Genomic DNA, 26,876 nt, shown 5'->3' with positions numbered 1-26,876 from the left:
CCTGATTATGTTAGCCTTATTTAGACAAGAAAATAGAAGTGTTTTAAACTCGGCATTCCATTTTACAACCCATCTTAGTTAAAGGAAACCGACACTTCATACACTAGGTGAACCCCACCTCCCCGCCTTGTGTCGAAATTGGCAAAAACCCCTCCCTTGGCGCCACTTCTGTGCACGGGCCTGCCCAGTGAAGTAACAAACCATGCGTTTCCATTGCTATTCGTTTGAGAATAAAGGCGGAGCATGTCCCCCATAAAGATTATTTGAAACTTTTAACAAACTTAGGATCAAATCACAGTTTTTGAAAGACTTCCATTTTTGTGAATATTAAGAGGGGGTTACTGGGGTTAGCTACTGCACATTTCCCCATATTCAGCATGACCCAGCAAGAAGAACGGCTCATCAAATCTCACCTTGCTTGTCCAGCATCTTCACCAGCAGTGGACTTTTCGAACTCTCCCGGGAGCTATCCTTCTCGGATGTGGAACTTTCAGCCCGGTGATGTAAATTAACACCGTTTCGGGTGTTGTTGCTGTTACTATTCCCGCTGCTACTGTTGGTAGTGGCCTTATTATTATTATTGTTGCTCGTGCTACTGGTAGGCTTTCCTAACGACGACGATGGTGAAACTACACCTGATGCGACGACGACTGCCGCTGCTGCCGCCGCCGATGCAATAATGCTATCACTTATCTCACTGGAATTATGCTGCAGCATATTGAATTGCCTGGGCTTGTGCTGTTGTGTCTTGCTGTGCTTCGATTTCGTCGTCGTCGTCGCTGCACCCATCGCCCCCACCGACGTCGTAGTCAGGGTGGATGATGATGACGAGCTGCTGCTGTCCTTGCTACCGTTGTTGCTGCGCTGGTTGTTGCCAGAGTCACCTGCTGCTGCTGCTGCTGCATTCGAGCGGGAAGGCGGAGGAGCCGTGCTGATATCGATACGATGATCCACGCTGTCCCCGTAGCCATACCAGCCGAGAATGTCGTTCATGGCCGTCTCGGCAAAGTCCTGTGCAGAAATGGGAAGAAAATGTGGAAATATTGGCAGCGGATTAGGGTGAGGTGCTTGATGAATAGATAGGTTTTACAATATGATCTGATTTCAGTAGTGGAAGTTCTAAATATTCAAGGATACAATGACTATGTATGGCGTCTTTGAAGAAACAAAACATATAACAAAAAAGTAGGTAGGTCTGAAACTTAGGGCTCAGATAGCCACAGCGGTAAATGCACGATTTGCTCCAAAAACAGCAATAAATTAGGGTATCGCGCCACTTGGACGGTGGCTTCTATATTCGTCTATTTTCCACTACAACTCAGTCAATTTTGAACCAATTGACTTGAAATGTTGTACACGGGTAGATACTATACCTATCTCACCGCATTCCAAAAAATGTGTCAATTGGTTCATATTTGACTGAGTTATAGCGGAAAACAGACGAAAATAGAAGCCGCCGCCCAAGTGGCGCGATTCCCTATTTCCACAAATGTAGTAAATTGAAGGAGATATTCCATAAAGTCCTGTTAACTCCCCAGAACAACTTCAATCTGGCATCACCCTAGCCAAAAGAAACGTCCTACCATCACCGTCGACCGGTGTGAGTGAGCGTCTGAGAGAACCTGAGAGTCGAGCAGTCTGTAAAGTGATATTTTCCAAGCGTAAAGTCATTATTTTATTAAAATCATGATACCGGACCGGAGATCGCCTTTCGCGTGCCGTGCCATGCTTGCTGCAGCTGGGCCATGGGCCTGAACCGAGAGCGCAACGACATTGGAAAGTGTGGCCTCCGTTGACAGGGAGAATACATGTGGTGCTGCTGCAACTGAGGAAAAGTGTCATTGAATCCGCCGGGTGTGTGGGGTGGGGAGATGTCAGAGCATCAGCAACAAGCTCAGCCAGCCAGCGGTGGACGAAGGATAATAATTGTAACTGGATCTTTTGAGGAGTCCAGCTGAGCTGCCTAGATTGATGGACTATAGGAAATGATGAGGAGGAAGTTTTTTTTTTTGTTTTTTTCAACGAAGATTGTTATGGACCGAGAGGGTTCGATTCTCGATGCGGTTCAAGAAATGTTCCAAATAATCATGTCATTCTTGTGCATAGAAAATCTTTGTCCTTACCCATATACAAGTGCCTAATGTTTAATTCACAAAACAAGCTCTTAGTTAATAACAGTGAAAGTGCTCATTAGAATAAGCTGAGAAGCAGGCTCTGTCCCGGTTGGAGCATCACGCCAAAAAAAGAGCTCAATAAAATGCTGTAGATAATAATATAATATTATGTTTACCAGATTCCTTGTAAGCACTTTTTAATTGGGGAAACAAATATATTTATAACTTATTTTTTTTTCAATTCCGTGAGCTGACAGAGTTCCATAAAACTGTATAATGAAAAATGTAAAAGTTTCCTTGACAACTAATTGATGTATAAAGGTATCAGTTATCCGAAAATGAATACCGTCTCATCACTCTATCATCCTTCCTATCCTAGTAAACTTTTTTGTAACATAATATTTACATCAGAAGGAAACCCGATTCAAGCGCTCTGATATCAAGGGCGTGGGCTTTACTGCAGTGTGGAATCGCAAAATGTTTCCATAGTCACTCTACCGATAGCTGATAGCATGAAAAATTACTCTTTGCTAGCTCTCCCGTTACATGAAAAAGGACGATTCTTTATCCATTTTAGGCAGTTACAATTCGCCCGGGTGGGTGTAGGATTACCATCGTTGTGACAATAATGAAAACACGACATTTGTCAGATAAAATTGACGAGCCGAATGTAGGGTATACTGAATTGCAAATATGGGTGGTGAAACAGTATAATTACATGCATCACACCGTTAAGAATCAATTATCTTTAATCTTTCGTCGGTTTGCCATCACCAACACCACGCTAATGCTGAGATTTTTTCAACGTGTTGTGTAAAATACAACAGCACGATCACTCGAGGGTTAACCCTTCGGAGCCGGAGGGGTCATATATGACCCCAACATTTAATAAAACAGAACACAGAACCATGAAGTTCGGAGAAACGAAATAATTGACATACCAATTGTTCTAATAAATAATGTTATGTGGGTAATTCTCGCTGAGACCGGCCCACTATTTACACCTTGTCTTCAAAAATGTTTAAGGTGGCGGTTTTCTGAAAGTCCTTGCTAAAAAAGTAAGGAAAATGCATTTGGTTACTCAAATTGATGGACCCCTCGTAAGTAGCCACAACAATTTGTGCAGACCCCTCGATTTTGGTCAAATGGTGGCTCATTTAAACCGTTATAACTTGTAATTTACTCCAAAAACCACCTCTAAACTAATTGTTGTTGAAACGAGGAAAGATAGAGCTACTATTTACAATAATAAAAAGTTAGGTCGGCCATATTGATTTTGGCCACCATCTTGGATTTTTATACCAAAACATTGTTTTCACCGTGTTGGCAACCACCGATTTTCAAAATTTTTGCATCAATTGAAAGCTGAGACATTTATACATAACATTATAAAAAATAGATATGTCTTTCTCTTCTTTCAAAGATTATCTGCAGTTTTGTAAATCATGCCGCTTTTGCGCACTGGGCTCGATGCCGGCCGATTTCATAAATGCAGCATTATTTCGTAGTGTTTACGAATTTAAAATCTGAACCCACTAATGGAAAGCTGAAGGTTTAAGCTTTTCAAAACACTAAAAAAGTTATAAAAGCAATGAGAAACCCAAGATGACGGCCAAAATCAATATGGCCGACTCAACTTTTTATTATTGTAAATAGTAGCTCGACCTTTCCTCTTTTCAACAATTCTTTTTGAGGTGGTTTTTGGAGAAACTTTCGAGTAATAACGGTTAAAATGAGCCACCAGTTGACCAAAATCGGGGGGTTTGCAAAAATTGTTCTGGCTCTAACTAACGGGGGGTCCATCAATTTGAGTAACCAAATGCATTTTCCTTACTTTTTAGCGAGGTGTGTTTCAGAAAATCGGCACCTTAAACATTTTTGAAGACAAGGCGTAAATAGTGGGCCGGTCTCAGCGAGAATTACCCATGTGTTATCGCCATAAATAATAGCATTGCATAATCTACTGGGTTCCGTGAAGCTCTTGAAATCTATGTCTTCTATAGACACTATAGGGATATTTCAGGTCCGCCAAACTAACTTGGAGCTCAGAATTTTAGGACTACACTCGTAACAGTAGCCATATCTGTACTACTGAGTAACGATGCATAATCAACGGCGGTTACTGGACCAATCTGAAGTCTACTAGATATTAGTATAAACCTGGGCTTGTCCAAACTATCCTATAATGAAGTCCTTCAAATCTACAAGAAAAATTGTAGGATTTTTATCCATAAATAATAGCATCTGCTGGATTCAAATGGCATTTGGAGACACTATAGGGATATTTTAGATTATCCAAACTACCTTAGAGTTCAGAACGAGTTTACAGCCACACATCACATACATCGGACGTGCTTTTTTTGATCTCCCGTTCTCGATCGCCACTTGTAAAAAATGTACGGTGTGCGGAAAAACATTTTAGTGGTCGATTTCAGTGTGCTCCCAATTCATCGTCCTGAAATTGGGAAAGTGCAAGCGTTTTTGGAGACAGAAATTCGCCCCCTTAATGCTAGAACTAGGTAACTCGTTTTGGAAAGTACGGATAAAAATGGCTGGTGAAACTTATCCTGCTATAAAACATACACTTTGTTGATCTTAAATGAAGAATCAGTATGTGTTTTTGTAGTTTCAATCGACAAACTTTTGTTTATTGTGTTGACCGTTCAGATGTAAACAAATTGCTCGTGATTTCGCAAAACCAGTTACCTAGTTCTAGCATTAACGAGACGAATTAATCTCCAATATTCGGATGTCACGAGCATACAGCTGCATCACCTACGCAACTGTGTGCTAATTGAAATGGCTTCTACCGATATCGTCTGTCGGTACCAGACAGAGCACAATCTGAAACGGACAATGGTGTGTAACAACAAAGAGTTTCGGATCCCGGTGTTCGTTGACTGCGATGCAGTAACAGTGCGTGTGCTTGATCTTCCTCCGTCGGTCAGCAACGCAGCCGTTAGCGATTATATGATCAAGTTTGGGGAAGTAATTTCCATTAGAAATGAAACATGGAAGCATTACTTTGCGGGCCTACCAAACGGTGTGCGGGTACTGCGCATGAATCTTTTCCGAGATATTCCTTCAACCGTCTCCATACAAAATCAGAAAACAATGGTCGTGTATCCCAATCAACCAAAACCATATGGACCATCCAACCCTGGAGAGAAGACATCGGATTCTAGCTCCGCTATTGAAACCCCATCAGCAACATCTTTGTCATCATCCAATTTGTTGAACCACGTCGACTTCCCACCGATAGACAAACAGCATCACAAATCGTTACCTCTCGCACCAACAACATCATCGAGCGTGCCTATTGTTGAAGACGGGAAACACAATGAAGAGGATTGGACTGACATTGACGACAATGACTCGAATTCGTCGGCGGAGTACAGTGTGGTTACCCATAAGCGAAGGCGATCCACAAAACAGGCGAAGAGCGATTGGCTTTCAAGGGCAAAACAAAACATACTGTTACCCATCTTCGTTTCGGTAGCGCAACTACCGAACTGATGATGTTTACCTCTTTTTACATACCTATCAACATAATCTGTTGGGGGAATTATTTTACTGTTCCTACTTACAACCCACATCCCACAATTTTTTTTATGTGGGAATGGTAGAACTTTTGATTCCCTCGGTCGCACGTACATTAGTTTTGCATTTTGTTCCACCATTTCCGTGAAAAATGAGATCCGGCTTGTGCAAGTGAGGAGTTGAGGTTAGAATTGTAGGATATTCGAGGTTAGATTTGCTGTCCACTTCGCCTGAACGATTTTCAGACCCAGAAATATCGTACTTTTAATTAGTTTTCACTGCCGTAAAAAATACTGTTATGCTCAGAATAAACAGTTATACCTTCGGATCACTCTCATTTACTCATAAATCTCAATCTGACTGTGAAAATAATGAATTTCTTTCCAATGTTTTGAAACCCCGAACGAATTTGACATTGCTTTCGGGAAGCATCATCACGACGATGACAACACTCCCAAGCGGTCGAATCGTCGTTTTGGGGGCGAATAGCAAGAACGTTTGCAATGATCAGTGTTCCCCAAACACCGGCCATGTAGCGGAACGCATAATCGACATGCTGTCAAAAGAGAAAGTTTTTTCAGTGAAAAATAAAAAAGGACAATTTTCTTAATTATTTCATGTGTAATAAGATTAGATGCTCGGCTCTGTAAAGCTGGTCTCGGCGGATGAGCCTTTAAATAAATGAATTGGTAAAAAAAAAATAGAGTTCAGAACTTCAGGTCTACACTCGTAACATCATCCATATCAGATATAGGGGAATTGTGGGTAAAATGAACAGGGTGTAGTTTCACAGCAATTAGCGTATTTCTGCATGTTTTAACGATTGGATGCTGTGTGATAACGTAAAACATCATACTTCTGCTGATCTTAAACTTAAAAATTGAATAAACCACTTTATTATGACGAAAATATCAAAAACCACACAAAAAATATGCTCTGATGTAAAATTGAGCTTATCTGAATGAAGGTCAATTCGTATATTTTTCGCAAATTATGACATGTGTGATCCCATATTCCAATAATGTACTTCCAAAAGATAATATTGGCAAAAAAATTAGGTTACGCTTTCAATACAATTTTTATAACAACTTTACCCATTTTTTATAAAATTTTGTGCCAACTCGGACTATTGAAATCTATTGCACATATTTAGACACAACTAGTGCAAAAAGTTAAGAAAAAAAAAGTATTTTGGGCTCATAAAATAAGAATTTTATCCGAAAAATTGCTTGTTTTAGTACCGTAAACCGGGGTCAAATAGATCTTCGGGTCGAAATTGATCAGATTCTTTTCAGTTAGGTTGAGCATATTTTAAATAGTTTCTTTTCAAAAATCGTGCTTTTGAAAACCGATACTATATGATATTTGCATGGAAAATATTTGAAGTTTGTTTTATCTAACTGAAAATCGTCTGATCAATTTCGACCCAGAGATCAATTTGACCCCGGTTTACGGTACATTTTTTACAAATAATTATTCCAGCACATTCCAAATTATATATCAAAAGTTTTAAAATTGTAGCATATAAAGTTTGTACTAAATGTGTTGGCCAACACTTGAATATATCGAAATTATACATTTAAACTTGTTTTTGAAGACATGTTCATGTGGAGCGGACCTGGTGTGATGGTTAGTACACTTGACTATCACGCCGAGGACCTGGGATCGAATCCCACTCCCGACAAACTCGCAAAATGTGAGTTCTTCCTTCGGAAGGAATCCCGAGATGAACTAGCCTAAGGCTAAAAATCTCGTTAATATATATATATACAGATAAAAAAAAGACATGTTCATTTTACCCACACTATTTTTCATGACTCTGTTTTCTTGCATGTTTTGTAATCGAAAATAATGTAAAAAAACTGTATTTTTTTATTAATATTTTCTTCCAGAACTCTTTGAATATCTTGCCATCTACGATATTACGGGGTGAAAAATAAAGATTTTGTCATATTTCTATTGGAAACAACCACAAACGCTTAGGGTGTTCATATTACCCCCAATTCTCCTACTGAATAAAGTTGCATAATCAATTAACCGCGATGGACCAACCTAAAGTCTACTTGGTATTATTATAAACCTTTGGGACAATTAGGGGCATCCAAACTGTCCTGAAGTTTAGATCTTGACAATAACAGTAGTTAAGTATCAGTCTTGTAAACCATCACCATCTTGACACAGAAAAGCTGCAACATCTACTTAATTTGCCTTCTCTTCCAACAACGCAACAGCCGACCGTCTGTTTGTCGCTAACAAACACGTTCACGATGAACGCACTAATACGGTGGGAGCCAAGGTGGGAGCTCTCGCCACGCTCTTTGTTTGTAAATTTCCTGAGCAGCCCAAGGCGCGTCACCAGTCGTTCAGACGCAGAGCTATAGGGAAGCGCCCTTGGATGAACCAAATGTCAAAATCACTGTTTTCTTTTCCTAGAGCCTCTATGAAAAGAAAACGTGAATTTGACGTTTGGTTCATCCTAGGTGAACCACTTCCCCTGGCCTATGTCACTCACTGCTGGATGACTGTCATCTGACAGGGCCAGGATTAAGGTCGATTTGTTAAGTAGTATTGCATGGCACAACAAATACAAACAAAGCACACTATATGAACATGAATGTAAGGCGTAGAACAAAAGTTCATCTCGGCGATGCTTTGTGTTTCATCGTTTGGTTCAAACCTGCTGTTGGATGTAGTCGAATCTGTCTCGAACGAGGGTTAGCTTGAGTTCCTTTGGCGTTAGTCGATTCTGTTTTGATAGACTGTGGTTGTCTTTTGCAGCGATGGTTTGGGCGAGTGTCATTTGACATTAACCATCCTGAATATGCCCAACTCTGATAAATGTAGTTATTCTCACAATGAAGATTAACATTCCGAGCAGGAACGAATAATTGATACATCACTCATACCAAGACAAGGTATTGGTCGGTTATCCTGGGTTGGAAATAGCCTATTTTGGTATTGTGTAGGTCAGTCACCAACAAAAAATACCTCAACGAGTTCTAGGTTTGGTAGGGTATGTGTGCCATCAGTAATCTCACGCTCCCATATTCATCCTATTCGAAAACAAGCGATTACGGGACCGATTGATTCCATTCTTTTTGTTTTCATGGGTGCTCACTTCTAACAAAAAATACAAAAATAAGAAACAAAACAAACAGCGCTTAAATCCTTTGTTTTTCGTAGGATGAAAATGGGAGCCACATGCTTAATAAGGGAACCAATACCCTAAGGACTGCTCGAGTTATTATTTAATTATTTAAAAAAAACACCATATTTGGAGCAACATTTGAAAAGGGCATGTCCACTTAGAATCCGGAATCATGTCACATTTTCTAGTGGCGCTCTCAATGAACATAATCATCATTCTTTTGCAGCACTCTTATCATACACTAATCCTCTTTAAATGGTGAAAATTTCATCGATTTTCTTGCAACGTGTGAAAAGTTATTTCAGATTGAAGACAAGAGGAGGAAAAAAATCTTGCACAAATACGTTGAAAATTTAGCGTGGTCAGGTACGACAGTCGTGAAAAATGTTAATATCGTCAAAACCATTATGTATTATGTGCACAGATGTTGTTAATCATGGCATAAGGAAGCGTCCTCGGAAGAAAAAAGCTTGGGTTTATTGATAAATCTGCTTTGAATTTGAAGATTTGGCAAGAAGTTCGAACTCTGGGCATGGGTTTTTCGCAACAAGATGATGAGAACCAATTCATACAAGGATGACAGCCTCAAGAATCGCATGCTGCTTTTCAAAAACGCACACAAGGGATATGTAGAGGTTTTACCTATTTTGATGAGCTGCCATGACCAGGGAGGGTGTAGGCACGTCAAACTCGAACAAACTACGCCTACCTAACATGCATCGAGCGGGCCTTCCCAAACAACACAATAATGCTATTTTGCGGGCCATCCTCATCGGCAACACAAACCGATTTCCAAGCAGGATTCGACCAGGCCCCAGGTCGCGTTTCCAGTCGACACTAACACACTCACGAAAGATGAGCAGTAGGCCTACCTTGCCGCTTGCGGATCCCCTGACAGCCGGAGACGTTCAGTGGTATCGTCACAGATGGGTAGTGTTTATCAACGAAAAAAAAAACACTCAAATTTCGCGTTTTCTCAATTCACTGAATTGCCGCTCATTTCGAAATAAAAAAAAAGTTTTGAGGGCTTCACCTTTCATGTTTGTTATTCCATCCCTAAGATATACGTGATTTTGTCATTCCGGGTTCTAAATGAACATAGCTTTAGTGCGCACTACTTCCGAAGTGATTCAGAAGTTGGGTCACGTCACGACTCAGATATGTGACGTCCGGTTTGGTAGCGAAGCGACAATATGTCGATATGGTAAAGGTTTTAATGAAATTACGGGGCGGGCAAACAAAATTTCCAGAAAATGTATTATCGGATTCCTCAAGAAACTATGAGAGGGCTTCGGCGATATTTATTTTGAACTGTAGATGTAAAGCTCATGTAAATGTATGAGGTATCTCAAACAAACTCTGAAGGCATTCCGAAAAATTTTGGTGAACAATTCGTCAAACCTGATTGCATTTCAGGGAATTTCTTCATTAATTACATAAATCCTTAGGGATAAAATTTAAGAAAAGCTTCAGTGATTCTGGTGGGAGTTGTGATAATTATTGTTTGACTCGGAAGTTGGTGGGATTTCGGACAATTTTTGGTTAACATGCCAAGACGTTCTAGTGTTATCTTCGTTCCTGGATTCCAATAGGAGTTTCTTTTGAAATTCCTCCAGAAGTTGCTAGTGCGATTCACCCAGGGCTTCCTTTTGTTATTCCTATAGGATTCTGGCCTTCCTTCGGTAGTATTTTCTGTGATTTTTCCCATTTTTGTGATATCTCATGGGATGCCTTCAAGGAGCTCCGCATGAAACTCTTCTTATCCTTTCTTAAAATTTCCATACAATAGTTTTTCTGAGGTTTGTTCAGGAGCTCCGTCAAGGTTTCCTCTAACATCTGAGAATTGTTTCTAAAATTTTCTTAAGTCTTCCCAAGATTTCCCCTGGAATACTTTGAGAATTACTCCGAGCATATCTCCAGAATTTTCACAGAAATTTCTCCAGGAACTACCCGAAATTTACCTGAGTACACTGGGAAAACCTGTTGGAGTTTTTATCTAGGAACTCTTCAGGCATTCCTCCAGGAGTTCCTCGGGAATTGCTTCAGGAGTTTCCAGGTAATTTATCCAGAAGTTCTCATGGAGATCTTAGTAAAAACTCTTACAGAATTTCCCCGGGAATTCCTCTGAGAGTACTCCAGGAATCTCTCCATTGCTTCCCCATGAATTCCACGGGAATTCTTTTAGTACATCTTCGAAGATCCCCAAGAATTCCTACAGCATTTGTGATAGAACTCCTTCATTATTTCCCTGGAAATGACTACATTAGTTATCCGAAAATTCTTTCCAGGATTTCAAAAAGATTAATTTGAAGAGCTCACCCAGAAGACGTCCTTCAGTAATAATGCATGATTCTCTTCAGGATTTCCCTGATATTTTTCTAGGGTTTCCCGAAAATTTATAAAAAAAATATAATTTAAAAAGTTTCTCAGATATATTTCCACAAGTTCCACAAAAAATACCAAAACAGGTTCCTCGGGAATGCCCCCAGTAGCTTCTCCAGAATTTTCCTTGAAGCAATTCAGAAACTCCTTGGAGAGTTTTACAGGAATTTCCTTCAGGAGTTCCTCGGAAATTTCAACAGCAGTTCCTCGAGAATTCGTTCAGGAGATCCTCGGGAATTTCTCCTGAAAATCCTTGGGAAATCATCCTGAAGATCATTGGAAATTCCTTCAGGAGTTCCTCGGGAAAATCTTTCACAGTTCCACGAGGATCCCTGTGGGAGTTCATCGGGAATTCCTCCAGCAGTTACTCTGAAATTCCTACTGAAACTCCTCAGGAATTTCTGCAAGATTTCTCGAATATTCCACAAGTAATTCTTGTTGGAACAGGTACTTCTTTGGGCTACATCTAAGTGGAGCTAGGTATCAACCGGGTGAAGTATGATCGAAATATATGTTTGCACCTTGATGAAATAAAGAAGAGGCGCAGAGCTGGTAGCGATATCAGTCAGTATCTGCGAATTTTAAAAAAAAGTCTATCTATATTTTTGGTCGTTTCCAAAAAATCCTTGATATTTTTTCAGGAGTTTCTTGAAAATTTCTCCAGGAGTTCCCCAGAAACTTCTCAAGATGTTTCCCGCAAACTCTTCCAGGAGTTCCCCGTAAAGTCCACGGGAATTCTTCCATGAGTTGCTCGGGAATTCCTCCAGGAGTTCCTCGGACATTCATCCAGAAGTTCCACGGGCATTCCAGGAAATCCTCAGGTATTCATCCAGGAGTTTTTTTTAGGATTCCCCTAGAAGTGCCTCGGGAATTCCTCCAGGAGTTCCTCGGAGTTTATCCGAAATTCCTGCAGAAGTTTTTTGGTTACTCCTCCAAGAGTACTTTGGGATTTTTTTTTCGAAGAGCCATTGGAAAAACCTCCTAAAAGTGTCTCGCGAATACCTCGGGAATTACTCCAGGAGTTCTTCAGAAATTCCTCCAAGAGTTGCTCTGGAATTCTTTCAGAAAATCCTTGAAAATACGTCCAGAAGATCATTAGGAATACATCCTGGAGTTCTTCGGGAATTCCTTCAGAAGTTCCTTGAAAATTTCTACAGGAGTTACTCTGTATTTGCTCCAGCAGTCTCTCTGGAATTTCTCCTGCAGGCCTTTCGGAATATCTCCAGAAGATCCTTGGAAATAACTCCAGGAGATGCTCGGGGTTTCCTCCAGGAGTTCCTCGAGAATTTCTTCAGGAATTTCTCGGGAATTCTTTCAGAAGAATTCCTCAGGAATTTCTCCAGAAGTTGCCCCAAAATTCTTTGGGAATTCCTTCAGAAGGGGGCGGACCTGGTGTGATGGTTAGAACACTTGACTATCACGCCGAGGACCTGGGATCGAATCCCACTCCCGACAAACTCACAAAATGTGAGTTCTTCCTTCGGAAGGGAAGTAAAGCGTGGGTCCCGAGATGAACTAGCCTTGGGCTAAAAATCTCGTTAATACAAATAAAAAAAAAATCCTTCAGAAATCTCACGAATATTTTCCTAGAAATTCCTCGAAAATTCCAGGAGTTTTTACAGAAAATCCTTGGGTATCCAGGTATTTCCCGATAATTCTTCCAGGAGTTACTCGAGTGTTTTTTCACCAATAATTCCTCGTAAATTCCTTCAAGTGTTCTTAAGGAGTTTGAACAGGAATTCGAGATCAAACTCCGAGTGACTTCTAGAGAAAGTCCCAAGGCACAACTGCAGGAATTCTGGGAGAACTCCTGGAGGAAGGAACTCCTGAAAGAATGTCCGAGGATTCCCGAGGAATTGCTGAAGGAATTCTTGAGGAACATGTGGATAAATTCCTGTTGCCACGCGATATTATTAATTTCAATCATCAATTAACGAAACCGAAGTGTATCGTATAATTTGTCCAAATTTCTACTACTACCATAAATGGAACCCAGACAGGTCGCCAGAACAATCTGGAAAGCAGTCATAAAATAATAAAAGCAAAACCTTTTCAGGCAGCGGTACGCATAGCAGCAGATAAGCAACGTTATCTGAAGCCTTTGGGTAGAGAGAAAGGACAAAAGGAAATAGGAGTAGGTAAAATTAGCATGTGCAGGCAGCGTCGTTAAGAAGTAACCAAAACAGAAATATGATTCATTTCTTCTCAGGTACATTTGTAAGTTAAGTTTGGCCGTATAAATATAAGCTCATAGTTAGAAATAAAGTTAGTGTGCTCCCTAAAGTCGAACGTTTCACTTCAGAAAGAAAGTCCTAGTGTCACTTTGGTAACTCGAAGATTCCCTCCAGAATCACTAGACCTTCGCCTAAGAAAGGTTTCTAGCTCTGGACTTAGAAAAATCGAGATTGCGAAAGCGGTAACTATACTCAGAACCAGGTAAAGAGAATTGAGTTAATGATTGTGCTTTAAGTATATCTCATCTGTCAGTTTATCAGCCCTTCGCTTGAGAGAGGTGTCTGACCTGGTGGATCGGGCCGAAATACTGAGCTCAAGATACAACTCATTCCCTTTGCTTTGCGACTGAGTCACGCATCTGTGTGATCACTCGACTGGAGCAAAAGTTTAATTACCGAAACCTTCGCGCGGTAAATTTGCTGAGTCGAAGATAACAATTCCCAAGGAGCATCTAGAGGACTTTGTAAGAAATTTCTGGAAGAATTATAATAGAATACCTGCAGAAATTTCCGAGTAACTCCTGGCGAAATTATCGAGGAACTCCTAGAGGAATTCCCAAAAAACTCCGCAGGGAATTCCCAAAGAACTTCTTCAGGAAGTCCTGATGAACCCCTGAAGGAACTTCCGAAGAACTCATGAAAGTATTCAATTAGGCCCAAACACAGAGAAGGTCTGCGCAACCAGCAAAGTCTGTGTTGACATAACCTTTTTAGGGCAAACCAGTACACAGTGGGAAAAATCGCCCCAAAAAACGTATCTTTTAACGCCGCTGGTTTCGGTACGAGAAGTTGACCATTTCTGACGTCAAAAATTACGAGAAATCGATTGGTGCTGATTTCATTCACCGCACGGCACGGGAAGTGGTCCATTTTGCCCCATTTTGCCCTTTTCCATACAAAAAGAGAATCAAAATGTACTTTCAAACAACTAACACGACTGTAGATCATTGAATATCCTTTTAAATGCTTATTTTGCCCCATATGCCACAATAACTGTCGGATATTCACAATTTTTCCTAATTATGAATGGATTTTACTGACTTGAAGTTGATTTGTTTGACATAAATAGCGCAAGATCTTTTATCATCAGAATCATCTTCGGGAGTTGTCCAATTTGCCCCATTTTGCCCTATTTTCATAAAAAAAGAGATCTAAAATGTATTTATGAAAAAAAAATACTGCTATGGAACATTGGAATTAGTTTTAGGTGCAATTGGAAGCTTACAGTTATCATGTGCATATATGAAATATATTTTCCCTATTTTACCCTACATGCCCCTAAAACTGCTGGATAATAATATATTTTGTATGGTTTTGTAATGTCGCTGGATACAAAACATGAAGCCCTGGATCATTTTTGATATATACAAATGCGGTTTATCGATTAATACCAGATCATTCTCGGAATGGGACATCAATTCATTTAAAAGGCGACAACAAATCAGGGCAAATTGGGGTAAAATGGACAGCTATTTGTACCCTCCTGCGAATGATTCTAAACCTTATCGATAAACCGTTTTTGTATATATGAAAAATGATCTAGAACTTCATGTATTGCAACATTGACATTACAAAACAATAGAAAAAATGTTATCATCCAGCAGTTTTAGGGGCATGCAGGGCAAAATAGAGAAAATATCTTTCATTTTTGCGCATGATAGCTGTTAGCTTTCAATTACAACTAGAACTAATTTCAACGTTCCATTACAGTATCTTTTTCTTATAAATACATTTTAAATCTCATTTTTCTATCATAATAGGGCAAATTGCCCCATTTTTTTGGACAACTACTGAAGATAATTCTGGTGATAACAGATCTAGCGATTTTTTTTATGGAAAAAAAAAAGAAATTCAAATTCAAATTAAAAATCCATACATAATCATGTAAAATTTCCAATTTTCAGCATTTGTTGGGGCATATGGGGCAATATAAGCACTTAAAAGGATCTTCCATACATGTTTATGATTTCTATTAACCTCTAATTGCACCTGCAGCTATTTTCAATGATCTACAGCCGTGTTAGTTTTTGGAAAGTATATTTTGATTCTCTGTTTGTATGAAAAAAGGGCAAAATGGACCACTTCCCGTGCCGTGCGGTGAATGAATTTAACATTAATCGATTTCTCGTTCTTTTTTACATTAGAAATGGTAAACTTCACGTACCGAAACCAGCGGCGTTAAAAGATCCGTTTTTTGGGTCGATTGTTCCCACTATGCAGTAGTTGGAAATCTCGTCATATCTTTAAGGACAAGGTATTTGGAGTACATTGCTCAAAATTTGTAGAGCACCGTTTTTTAGAATCGTAGAACGGATTTGGATTAAAATGCATCACGCTATTGACAACCACTGAACAATTAGCGTGATGCATTTTCATCCAAATCCGTTCAACGGTTCTAAAAAATGGTGCTCTAGAAATTTTGAGCTATGTACTCCAAATACCTTGTCCTTAAGAAGAACCATATAACATGGAAATACATAAAACTGGTAATGCTATTCAATAACATCAAATACTCGCAGTGGAACACATTATTCGAAAAAAATATTTGGTAGCGGTTGTGCAAAATGATTGTTGCTTTGTTGCCTACCAAATATTTTTCGGGAGAAGCTTTTTCTTTTCGAGAAATTCGAGATAAGATGCCTTTGCCTTACAAAATAAAATGATTTTACTCTTGCTTCCATTCGCTTGGGCTTGTTCATCTATTCTATTGGTTAAGCTTTGTTTTAAGTTGTTGTACTAGTATTGAACAATGGATGAACTTGCCGACAGTAATTAAATGTTTTAATACAGTGATCGCAATGCATTTTTACACCAACAGATACTTCCTACAATTATTTAAGTCGGTTATTTCGAGCTTAACAAAATAAAACAAACGGAAACATTTTTCACTGGCCAAAAGTGGATGCGACACTCCTTGAATTGGGCGCGCGGAGGATCGCATAAGAGGCGTGAGGAATGGTGCCCACCAAAGTCGGGTTTCTGATTTCAGCTTTGAGCCAAAGTAGGTAAAAAATAAAACATTAATCGGAATCGTACACGACTTACTTAGTAACGGAAAACAGCGCGCAGTGTTGATGACAGTTTCCCATGAATCAAAAGCGTTGACGACGGCGACGACAACTGACGCTGGGTGAAGAGTTTTGAGGCGGGTTGGGTATTAAATTTCCCATAACTGCTGCCGTTTGTTGTGCGTTACGAATTTGCCAGGTTTAAAAATTTAATTTGTTTGCCCAAAAATTGAAAACAGCTGTATGGGTCGTTGTTCACACGTGAAGTGTCCAGAGTTTGCTTTTCCATTCAAATTAAAATGTGTTTGCTCTTGGCTAAAAAAAGTGTAACAATGGAACAATGCTGATTATCATGTGTGAATGAATATTTATCTACATCGGAATAAAAGACTTCAAGTGACCGAGTTTGGATTCATCCAGCGTATCAGTATGTTAGTTATGTATCAGTATAGTTAGTCTCGGCGGAAAACCATGCTCTTGCTCAAAGCTTCATTTGTTTTTTTTTAATCGTACGTTGCTTTGCCAAGTGAAAATAAAATATCACCTCAATCTCCCACAATTCGCACATCATTCAGCAGGTTTCGACGACTTTTTAATCGCCAACGATTAACGTTCGTTTTTTGGGACAACTGCAATTGCACCGACGATGCAGCCCCACTGCATTCAACCTAGTGCAGAGTGCAACCAATCAAAGCGACATGATTCGAGCCGACAAAGCAAGAAGCCCACCTCGTTGCTGCTGCTGCTGTTGCTGCAGTTGGTCTGGTGCGGGTTTCGATTACGAGCTCAAAATAAAACTCATTCACTGCCGCAATTTGCAGTTTATTTTTTCGCTGGTTTATGATCTTTTTTGTCGCTTTTCATGCAGTAATATACCCGACGTGTCAAGAGATGTTTTGCAAGTTTATTTGCACTGTATCACATTTCAATTAGCAATTCTCTCCGTTTTTTTTTTCTGTTGCTGATGAATACTTCGTTTTTCCATTTGGTGTGTATTTCGTGTCACCGTCGTCGCGTTGTCCTCGACGTCGACTGTCGACTCTCTATCTCCTCTGCTGTAATGCACCTTTTTGCGCACTCAAAGGTTCACGGTATTCGGCGGGATAGAATTTCCATTCGTTTCAGGTTCTCCCGTTGTTTGGCTGGTATGGTGTCGCTTTTCCTTCCATTCCATGGCTGGGGCCCAAGCCTCGATAATATAAACAGGCTCTACATAAACGATATATAATTATAATTTGAATCGTATCGCATTGCATGGCTGGGATTCGCTTACACCATTGGCAACCGAATCGAACCGAGCTGGCTGACGCAAAGCCATCCATCCGTTCCGGCTTTAGGACATTTGGTCGAATGACATTTGGTCGAATGACGTTTGGTCGAATGACATTTGGTCGAAAGTACGTTTGGTCGAAAGGACATTTGGTCGAATGGACATTTGGTCGAAAGTTTATTTTCAGATAACATATATTAGGTTTAGGACATTTGGTCGAAAGACATTTCGTCGAATGACATTTGGTCGAATGGACATTCGGTCGAATAGCAATTCAATCATACTTAATTATACATATTTCATATTAGAAAGCAAATATTCTTTTCAAGTGAGTATACTATTGTTATTCATACTGTAAATTGTTTTCGATAGCAAGCTATTAAAATAGCTGACTTTTCATTGAAGATTTCTCCTTCTTTTAACCTTGGCTCATCTTTCATGTTTCCTTATTTTATTGCGTTTTGTGTAGCACACTGACTTTTTCATCAGAAATTTCTCCTTCTTTTGAACATGTGCTATTCTTTCAAGTTTTCCATTTGTGCTGAGTGTGAATATTATAATTCCGATTATTTGATATCGAAGTTTTCTTTTTCTTTCCAACGTACGCTGTTCTTTCAAGTTTCGTGTTTGTACTGTTTCGTGTATAAATGTTATAGCTGATGCATTTTTATTAGAAATTTTTCCTTCTTTGAAACATAGGCTGTTCTTTCAAGTTTAATAATTACATTGTGTCTTCATGTATCAACTGTTGAATTTTTCACCAGAGGTGCATTCTTCTTTTGAACACATGTTCTTATTCCATACTGTGTTTCGTGTAATAGCTTTTTTCATTAGAGGTTTTTCCTTCTTTAGGGGGGTTTGTTCAAGTTTGTAATAGTAATATGATCAGATGATGAGGCTGCAGACTATTCATCAGATATTTTTCCTTCTTTTAAACATAGGCTGTTCTTCCATGATGTATTGAACTTGAACTAAACACTAGCCAAAAATAAAAAAATGCGTTCATTTTTTTGAACGGGAGCGCAGTAGTTATTTAACTTGCATGTCAGAGCATTTAACTTCAAGAACGTTCAGATCCCAACTCAGTTCGTAACTCTTATGATCGAACCATGCGAATAAACTGGCCCGGTCATCCGGAGCTTCAGAAAATCCGGGAATGTGTTATACTAATTTACATTGTGGGAATGAGGTACAAGAACGTGTTTATTGATAAGTTGGAATGGCCATAACATGCCGAACATGTTCTTGAAAATCCGGATTTTCCGAAAACCACGGTTCACTTGAATATGTTCTCAAAAAAGATGAGTTTCTGAATCAAATGAGCCCAAGACAAGGCCCAAGATCATTCAAATCTTTGGAAAAATTACGGATATATAACCATTTCAGTTTCAAGGATACCAGGGTATCATGCTGTCATTTTGCTGTATTATTTTTTTTCTGCGTTCAAATTAGGGCTCGCTCGCGTTCTAAGTGATTAATTTTCAAATTTTACTGATCGCAGCGTGCCAAGTTTAAACTTGTACGCGTTCACATGCGCCACTATTTTCATGTTACCCTCTTAAAAATTTGTATTTGCATTTACAATTCTTATCTGGCATAATAATATCGTTTGCCGCGGGTTTCCAAAAGTAAGAAATAACGGTTGCGAAGCTGCCGTTTGTGTCGTAGATATTCAGGTGTGTCGATATTTTGGGAATTTTGATTGTTGAGCAATTTGGTTACAAACACTGCTTGAGAAACGCTGCGTCTGGTTTGAAGGGTGTCAATTCCTAATAACAGGCAGCGTTAACGGTATGGTGGATCTTCCAACGAGTTCAGCAAAGCTTGCAAGACGTAGCAATAAACTTTGGAATCATTAGCGTAGATAATTCTAGTTCCGGGATAAGATCGAAGCTGCGTCGTTTATAAATAGTAGAAAGAGCAAAGTTCAATGTTGATACCTTGAGGAACACCCTGAAGCTTTCGGAAAATGATGATCAATTACGATAGTTGTCATCGATGTTGTCAATTACTGCATAATAATGATCTGAACAAGTGTTTGCATCTAAGGACTCATTCAACCTAATACCCCCTTTAATATACAAAATACTTCAATCTAGTGGAAAGGAAATGTTGTAGTAATTGCTTGGCAATTTGTGCTGATTGAAGTTTTTTGTTAAGTATAATATACCGATACGATCCTGAAGTAACATAGAAGGAAGAAACCAAAGCCAATGATATTATTTTTCATTCGTAAGCCTTTTAATCAGCTAGTGCCTTTCGACCAAATGTCCATTCGACGAATTGTCCATTCGACTAAATGTCATATGTTTCCTCCTCCACAATATGAGATTCGACCAAACGTCCATTCGACCAAATGTCCCTTCGACCAAATGTACTTTCGACCAAATGTCATTCGACCAAACGTCATTCGACCAAATGTCTTTCGACGAAATGTCATAGATCCATCCGTTCCATCGCCAATTTGCTCTGGGAATCCTACACATCTCGGAAAGCGATAGGTTTTCGTTCAGCTGCATCTCGTTTGTTGACTATTATTTTCCAATATATTTATTACTCTGTTTACTGCGTTTGCTTCATGGGCCAGAAGTAGACATTGCGCGGCAAAATCATCAAATTGACTGTCAAGTTGCACAGAGAAGATGAAAACAATCATTGGTTTGGCAACTATTGTATTATGTTTCCAGTTGAAAACCGAATTAGCGACATTTTTTCTTTGACTTCCGCTGCTTTTGCCTTGCGTTAAACACAATGTCGGAAGTGGGGCGCTGTATAGAGTACCAGGTGTACAATACAGCGCCCCACTTCCGACATTGTGTTTAACGCAAGGCAAAAGCAGCGGAAGTCAGAGAAAAAATGTCGCTAATTCGGTTTTGAACTGGAAACATAATAACTAGGCACCGAATTCACTACATTGTTGCTTTGCAAGAAGTTTCAAAGTTATTGCCAAGGAAACTGAATAAATGTCTTTAAGAACGTAGTACTGATGTCCCGAAGATGCTCCTAAAATGAGTTCCCCTCGGAACTTCTGAAGAAGTTCTTGAAGGAACTCCTAATCGTGTTTTCCAGGTGAAATTTCCCAAGGAAAAAACCCTGGAGAAGGTACAAAAACTTTATTTTTTTTGGGTTATTTTTATGCAGATCTAAGTTATGCAACTTTGTATGCCCTGCTCCCTGCATAAAAAGAGGGAGTGCTATTCAGAACGAATATTGTGCATAAGGAAATGTAATGATGACGAAAACTATGGCCACGTTGACCAGGAAACGTTTATAAAGGAGTGAAAAGGGAGTTTGTAGGGGCATTTCAGGGAGCCTCAGGAGGTTCTGGGGCAGTTAGGGGTATTTCAGGACGTCTCATGAAAAATAAGGAACATTTTAAGGAATTCCATGGGGATCCAGAGGGTTCCAGAGAGTTCCAGGATGTTACAGGGGCGTTTCAGATACGATCTAGGGACCTCAGGGATTTCACGAAATCTTCAGGGGTCTCAGGGGTAATTCAGGGAGTGCACGGAGGTTTTAGGAGAGCGGAACTATAAGATCTCAGGGGTATTTCCGGAGATCTCAGAGAGTTTCAGGGGGAACCACGGGGTCTGAAGGGCGTTTTAGGAGGTCTCAGGGGGCACCACAGAGCCTCATGTGCGTTTCAGGGAGTATACTAGGAGTGTCAGGGTTGTGTCAAGAGGTCACAGGGGCGTTCTAGGGGTTCGCAGAGGGTTGTAGGGAAACTCAGAGAGCATCAGGGACTTTCAGGGAGTCTTGGTGGCATTTTAGGGGGTCTTCATTTCTTGAGGCCTGACGGAGTCCTGTGGGAGTGTCAAGATGTTCCAGGTCTCCAGGAGGTCTCAGTGGTATTCCAAGGGATCTCATAGTCGTACTAGGTGGCCGCAGAGGATTTCAGGGAGTTTCCTGGACATCTCAGGAGCGTTTCAGAGAGGCTCAGAGGCATTTTAAGAGGCTTTAAAAGCGCTTCATAGGGGTATCCGGGGGTGTCAGGTGTTACCAAGGGCTTCTAATGGCAATATACACATGCAAAATAGTCATTGGCAAAGGAACACAGTTGAAAACTGTGGAAGTGCTCATAAAACTCGTAGAAGCTGAGAAGCATGCTTTGTAACAGTTGTGATGTTATGCCAAAAAAAGAAGATGATGATAATGAAGAAGAAGTAGTACAAGAAGTAGTAGTAGAAGAAGAAGAAGTAGAAAAACAAGAAGAAGAAGAAGAAGAAGAAGAAGAAGGTCTTAGGCGTGTTTCAAGGGCTTCAGAGAAGTTTCTGGTGGTCTCAAGGGGTTTCAGGGGTGTTCCATGGGCCCTCGGGTGATTCAAGGGGTTTCAGAGGGATACTCGGAGGTTTCAGGGGTGCTTCAGTAGGTCTCAGGAGGCTCATACGGGCTCCAAGAGTCTCAAGAGTGTTCAATGAATTTCTGGGAAGGGGGGGGGGGTTTCAGAGAGCATCAAAGAGTTTTCTGGGAAGCTTAGCAGCGTTTCATGGGCCGCATGTAGAGGAGGGCATGTCTCTGGGCCCCAACATTTCTGGGACCTCCACAAAAACCTTCTTTTGGATGCTCCAACACATTTTTTTTCAATGTTCATGTTCGAAAACAAAGAAATAGTTTTCTAATCATCGCTTTTGTAGTTCCGAGGTGACTCCCACATCCCCTTCGTGGCCCAGGCCTACACAGTCCTTAATCCGAGCCTGCCTAAACCGCATGTAATTCCCTTAAAAGGATTTCAATCCCTTTAAAACAAATCTGAAACCTCTCTAAAGCCCCCTGAAATTCCCCTGGAATGCCTGATAAGTGCACCTAAAACTCATTGAACCACTTTAAGCCCTCTTAATACCTCTGGAGCTCACCCCAAACATCCCTGAAATCTCCTGGAACCTCCTTCTCTTGGACTTCGATGAAACCCTAGAAAATCAACCAGGTTTCAGGGAGCCTCAGGAGGCTTCAAGGGAGTTCAAACGGACTCATGGGTGGTTAAGGGGCCTCTGAAGAACTTTAGGGGGTTCGAGGGGCGGTTGAGAGTTCAGAGGAGCGTTTCAGAGGGATTTTAGGGGGTCTCGTGGACGTTTTAAGCGGTATCATGAGAGTATATAGGGGCATTAGGGGGTTCAAGGTAGGTTTCATGGGACGTTGCAAGGGGACTCTGTTGATTGGGGGGTATCAGGTGGTCCCCGGGACAGTTCAGGAGGTCTCTGAAGCTTTTCAAAGCGTCTTAGAGGGTTCCAGTGGAGTTTCAGTGAATCATAAGGGGTTTTGATGAGGTTTCAAGAAGTTTCAGAGGATATCAGTGCACCCTCGAGGTTTAAAGTATGTTTTTAAGAATTTCAAAAATGGTTCAGGGGGTCTCAGGGGCGTTCCACTTTTTTTTCAGATGTGTCTCAGTAGCTTGCAGGTACTGTCCAGGAGCTTCTTAAGTCCTTCTGAAACGCTCCTGGAACCACTTTAAGCCCTCTTCAATTCCCCTGGAGCCACCAAAACACCCCAGGAAACTCCCTCTTCTTATACTTCCTGAAATCCCAGGAAACCCACTTGAGGCCAAACTCCCAGGAGTAAAATTTTGTCTCTGTCGGGGGCCATGGCGCAGTAGTCACACGTTCGCCTTATAAGCGGATGATGATGGGTTCGATCCCAGTTCCAACACTCTCTCCTGAGGGCGGTTGGCACTTGGCCCTCTTCTGAGCACTCGTAGCTCTAATGGACCCAGATAATTGGATATGAGCGAAATGGCATCTCAATCAGACTTGGAAAGGAACAGCAGCAACACATCCTACACAGATAAAAATAATGATATCTACACGTCACGTAAACTTCATTTTTGTCATGTAAACTTAGTGTTATGATGGTTTACATGATATATCATGTAAATTTGTGTTATAAGGACTGTTCATTTTATAAAGAGGACACCTTATTTGAGTGATATCTTTTTTATTTTTCAATAAAATCATTATCGGATTTTTGCATAAATTTCCATAGCTATTCTACAGTGTAGGAAAAATATAACATTATACAAATTGTCCTTAGTTATGGAACTGAAGCGGTTTTCGTAAAAACTCAATGAAACCCCATTTCTCAAAATTCTACACAACTTTCCACATACATAACTTTAAAATTTTCATGAACTTTTCAATGCGTTGGGATCTAATACTGTTCTTCTAAAGGTAGAGTGTAATAGTTGGTCAATAATAATGCACCAAGCATTATACAGCTTGATATAGTGAGTTGCCTTGTTATCAATGAAATTGATAAAAAATACTTATTTAAGTCCAGTGATGCAATAACACTACGGAATCAGTTCAAAATTTGTCCAGTATAGAAGAGAATCGCATTCTAAATGATACCGAAGAAAAATATGCTTCTTCATCATAAATTTAATACTTAATGATGGCCATAACGAAAAATTGCTTACTTTTTGCTCCATAAATGCATGTTTTTGATTCTAGAGAAGCTTATTATTATTTATTTTCAGCAAGGTCTGACCCTATGTGATTATATACCTTATTTGAAAATAACTACATGGTTATTTTTATTTTTGACATCATTGTTAAGTTGTATTTGCAATAGAGTACATCGTTATTTAGAAGAACCTTCAAAGAACGAAGCGATTTTATTTCCGGTAACTGCCATGAAGCACAGTAACCAAGCCAACAATGCTATCAAGAAGCGGTTTTCTGCATTTGAAATTGCATTATTAGTACTTTCGACTAGGTCCATTGAAAACATTCAAAATTTAATATATTTATACATTTTTGTTTAACAAATAAATTTTATTATGAAAATCGAGTCCAACTTGTAACTTTAATATCTCAACAACCATTATTCCGATTAGGTTTATATTTTTCCAGAATATGTATCACTCAATCTGCTGCAGCATGGCAAACACTTTTATGCAATTAAAAACGATACACCCATGTTTTACAGAAATTTTGTGTTCATATTTAGTTTTTGGGAATTGAAAAATTGATCTCTCGAAACACTTTGCCACATTTCTATGAAGTTCAATAATTTGAACGCAATTTATTTATGATTATTATCTGCTAATATAATGTACTGAACAACTAACCAAGGCTGCTCAAATTTGAACTACGCGTTTTCTTTTTATAGCCTTGCAAAGTTGTCCTCTTTATAAAATGAACAGTCCTTATGTCATGTAAATACTCAGAGTCATGCTGAATTACATGACATATGATGGAAGTTTACATGATGTTTTACGAATTTTACATGATATGTCATGTAAACTTTTGTGATATCTCATGCTCCAATCATGTGCATCATATGTCACAGAATTTTACACTCTTTTTTCGATCTGTGTAGTGTTCATCATCCTACCATGGCACAGTGTTTTATTTTTTTTTGCCGATTTCGTGCGCTTTTTTAATAACGTTTCAACTGATGATTTTAGCGATATAGTTTCTTCGGAGAAGTTTCTACATTAGACAAGGTGCATCTTTTGACATAACGAGTTTAATGATCAATCCACCTATAAGTGAGATGAAAAAAATATTTTTTCAAAAAATGCAGATAGACGTTTGATGTCTTCGGCAAAGTTGTGCAAAATGCAATTTCGAACAACTTTGTCGAAGACGTCATAATGCTGAATCTCATACTTTACGAGATATATTGCGTTGTATGTGCATGACCCCTAGAAATCATATATTTCATCATAACTTTTTAACGGGATTTTTTAGATTTTTTGGGTCTTCTACAAAGTTGTTTGGAATGTGAAAATACATGTTTTTGCTGAACATCAAAAAACGCTAGCTTTTGAAATAACAAAGTTATTCACAAATTACTGATTTTTATAGGTAACTTTGAACTCGTGTTACTTTTTTCGGCGCAAAATGGCGCAGAGAACAGTTTTGAATAATGAAACAACTATATTTCTACTACATCAAAATGGCCTAAACTTTTGTATACAAGTGTATTCTTTATGTGTTATGCAAAGCAAAGCAAAGCAAAGCAAAGATAACCGTACACATCGTAGTTGCTACTCCGTGATTGACCAGAACAATCGAAGTTGCACAGGGATCCAATGAATGGTGCTTGGGGTTAGCTTCACACTCTCAATGTGCACAATTCGAGAGTTCAGCTATTTAAAGTCAATAACGGCGCTGGCCACGTCCTTACGGTCATCAGGAAAGGGAAGGAATGTTAGTTCGACAACCGTTGCTACTAGACACCGTGGAATGCACAGCATCCCCACAGTTGTCACGGGAAGGAGTGGTGGTTAGTAAGGTAGGGTAAGGTGTGGATCTAGGAGCCACCTCTGGTAGGTGATATGATCCACTAGTTATATGGAAATACACGTCGCGGTCTTCATCACGATTATGATTTATTTGATCACGATGACCACTGATCCCGGATTTCGTGCTCGCGTTTCCATCGCCCTACCGTGGAAACCGACTGATCTACGAATATTGTAGCGCGATTCTGATCCCGGATTTTTCACTCGCACTTCCATCGCCCTACCGTGGAAACCGACTGACCAACCAATATTGTAGCGCGATTCTGAACCCGGATTTTTCACTCGCACTTCCATCGCCCTAGCGAGAAAACCGACTGACCAACAAATATTGTAGCGCGATTCTGATCCCGGATTTTTCACTCTTACCTGAAAATTGTCTGCATTCGAAAATTCTCAAGCTAATCTGATTCCGCATTCCAGACTCGCGCTTGCATGGCTCTACCGAGAAAACCGACTGACCAACGAATATTGTAGCGCGATTTTGAACCCGGATTTTTCACTCTTACCTGAAAATTGTCTGCATTCGAAAATTCTCAAGCTAATCTCCAAGTGTATTCTTTATGTGTTATGGTAAATAAACGAACAATTATCAAATATTGAAATTATTGAATAACTTCTTCATTTAACGAGATAGAATGTCGCAATGTTCAGCAAAATTGTGTATTTTGATATGCTCAAAAACTTTCTAGAACATGAAAAAATTGTAGAAAATCTTGGTAAAAAGCTATGATTATTTTAACGAATTATATAAAAAACATACTTAAAAATCACTCTGAAATTGATTTTTATTATAACTTTTAATCCATATTTTTTACATTATTTGCATGTTCTGCAAAGTTGTTGAGCATATCAAAATACACAATTTTGCTGAACATTGCGACATTCTATATTGTTAAATGAAGAAGTTATTAAATAATTTCAATATTTGATAATTG

General features: G+C 39.6%; 1 protein-coding gene across 1 annotated transcript in view; it reads right to left on the bottom strand.

Annotated features, from left to right (window-relative positions):
- Nucleotides 1–58: 58 nt before the first annotated feature.
- LOC115262556 (GATA zinc finger domain-containing protein 8-like) overlaps nt 59–26,876 on the bottom strand; it is a 134,351-nt gene continuing 107,533 nt past the window's right edge. Inside the window, exon 3 of the mRNA XM_062855181.1 lies at nt 59–1,011. Within this exon, the coding sequence (XP_062711165.1) occupies nt 403–1,011 (609 nt within the window). The 3' untranslated portion in view covers nt 59–402. The remainder of the gene's footprint in view (nt 1,012–26,876) is intronic.

Source organism: Aedes albopictus, chromosome 3, assembly GCF_035046485.1.
Source record: "Aedes albopictus strain Foshan chromosome 3, AalbF5, whole genome shotgun sequence".
Lineage (NCBI taxonomy): Eukaryota > Metazoa > Arthropoda > Insecta > Diptera > Culicidae > Aedes > Aedes albopictus.
Note: the sequence above shows the minus strand (reverse complement) of the source record. Positions and strands in the feature narration are given on the sequence as shown.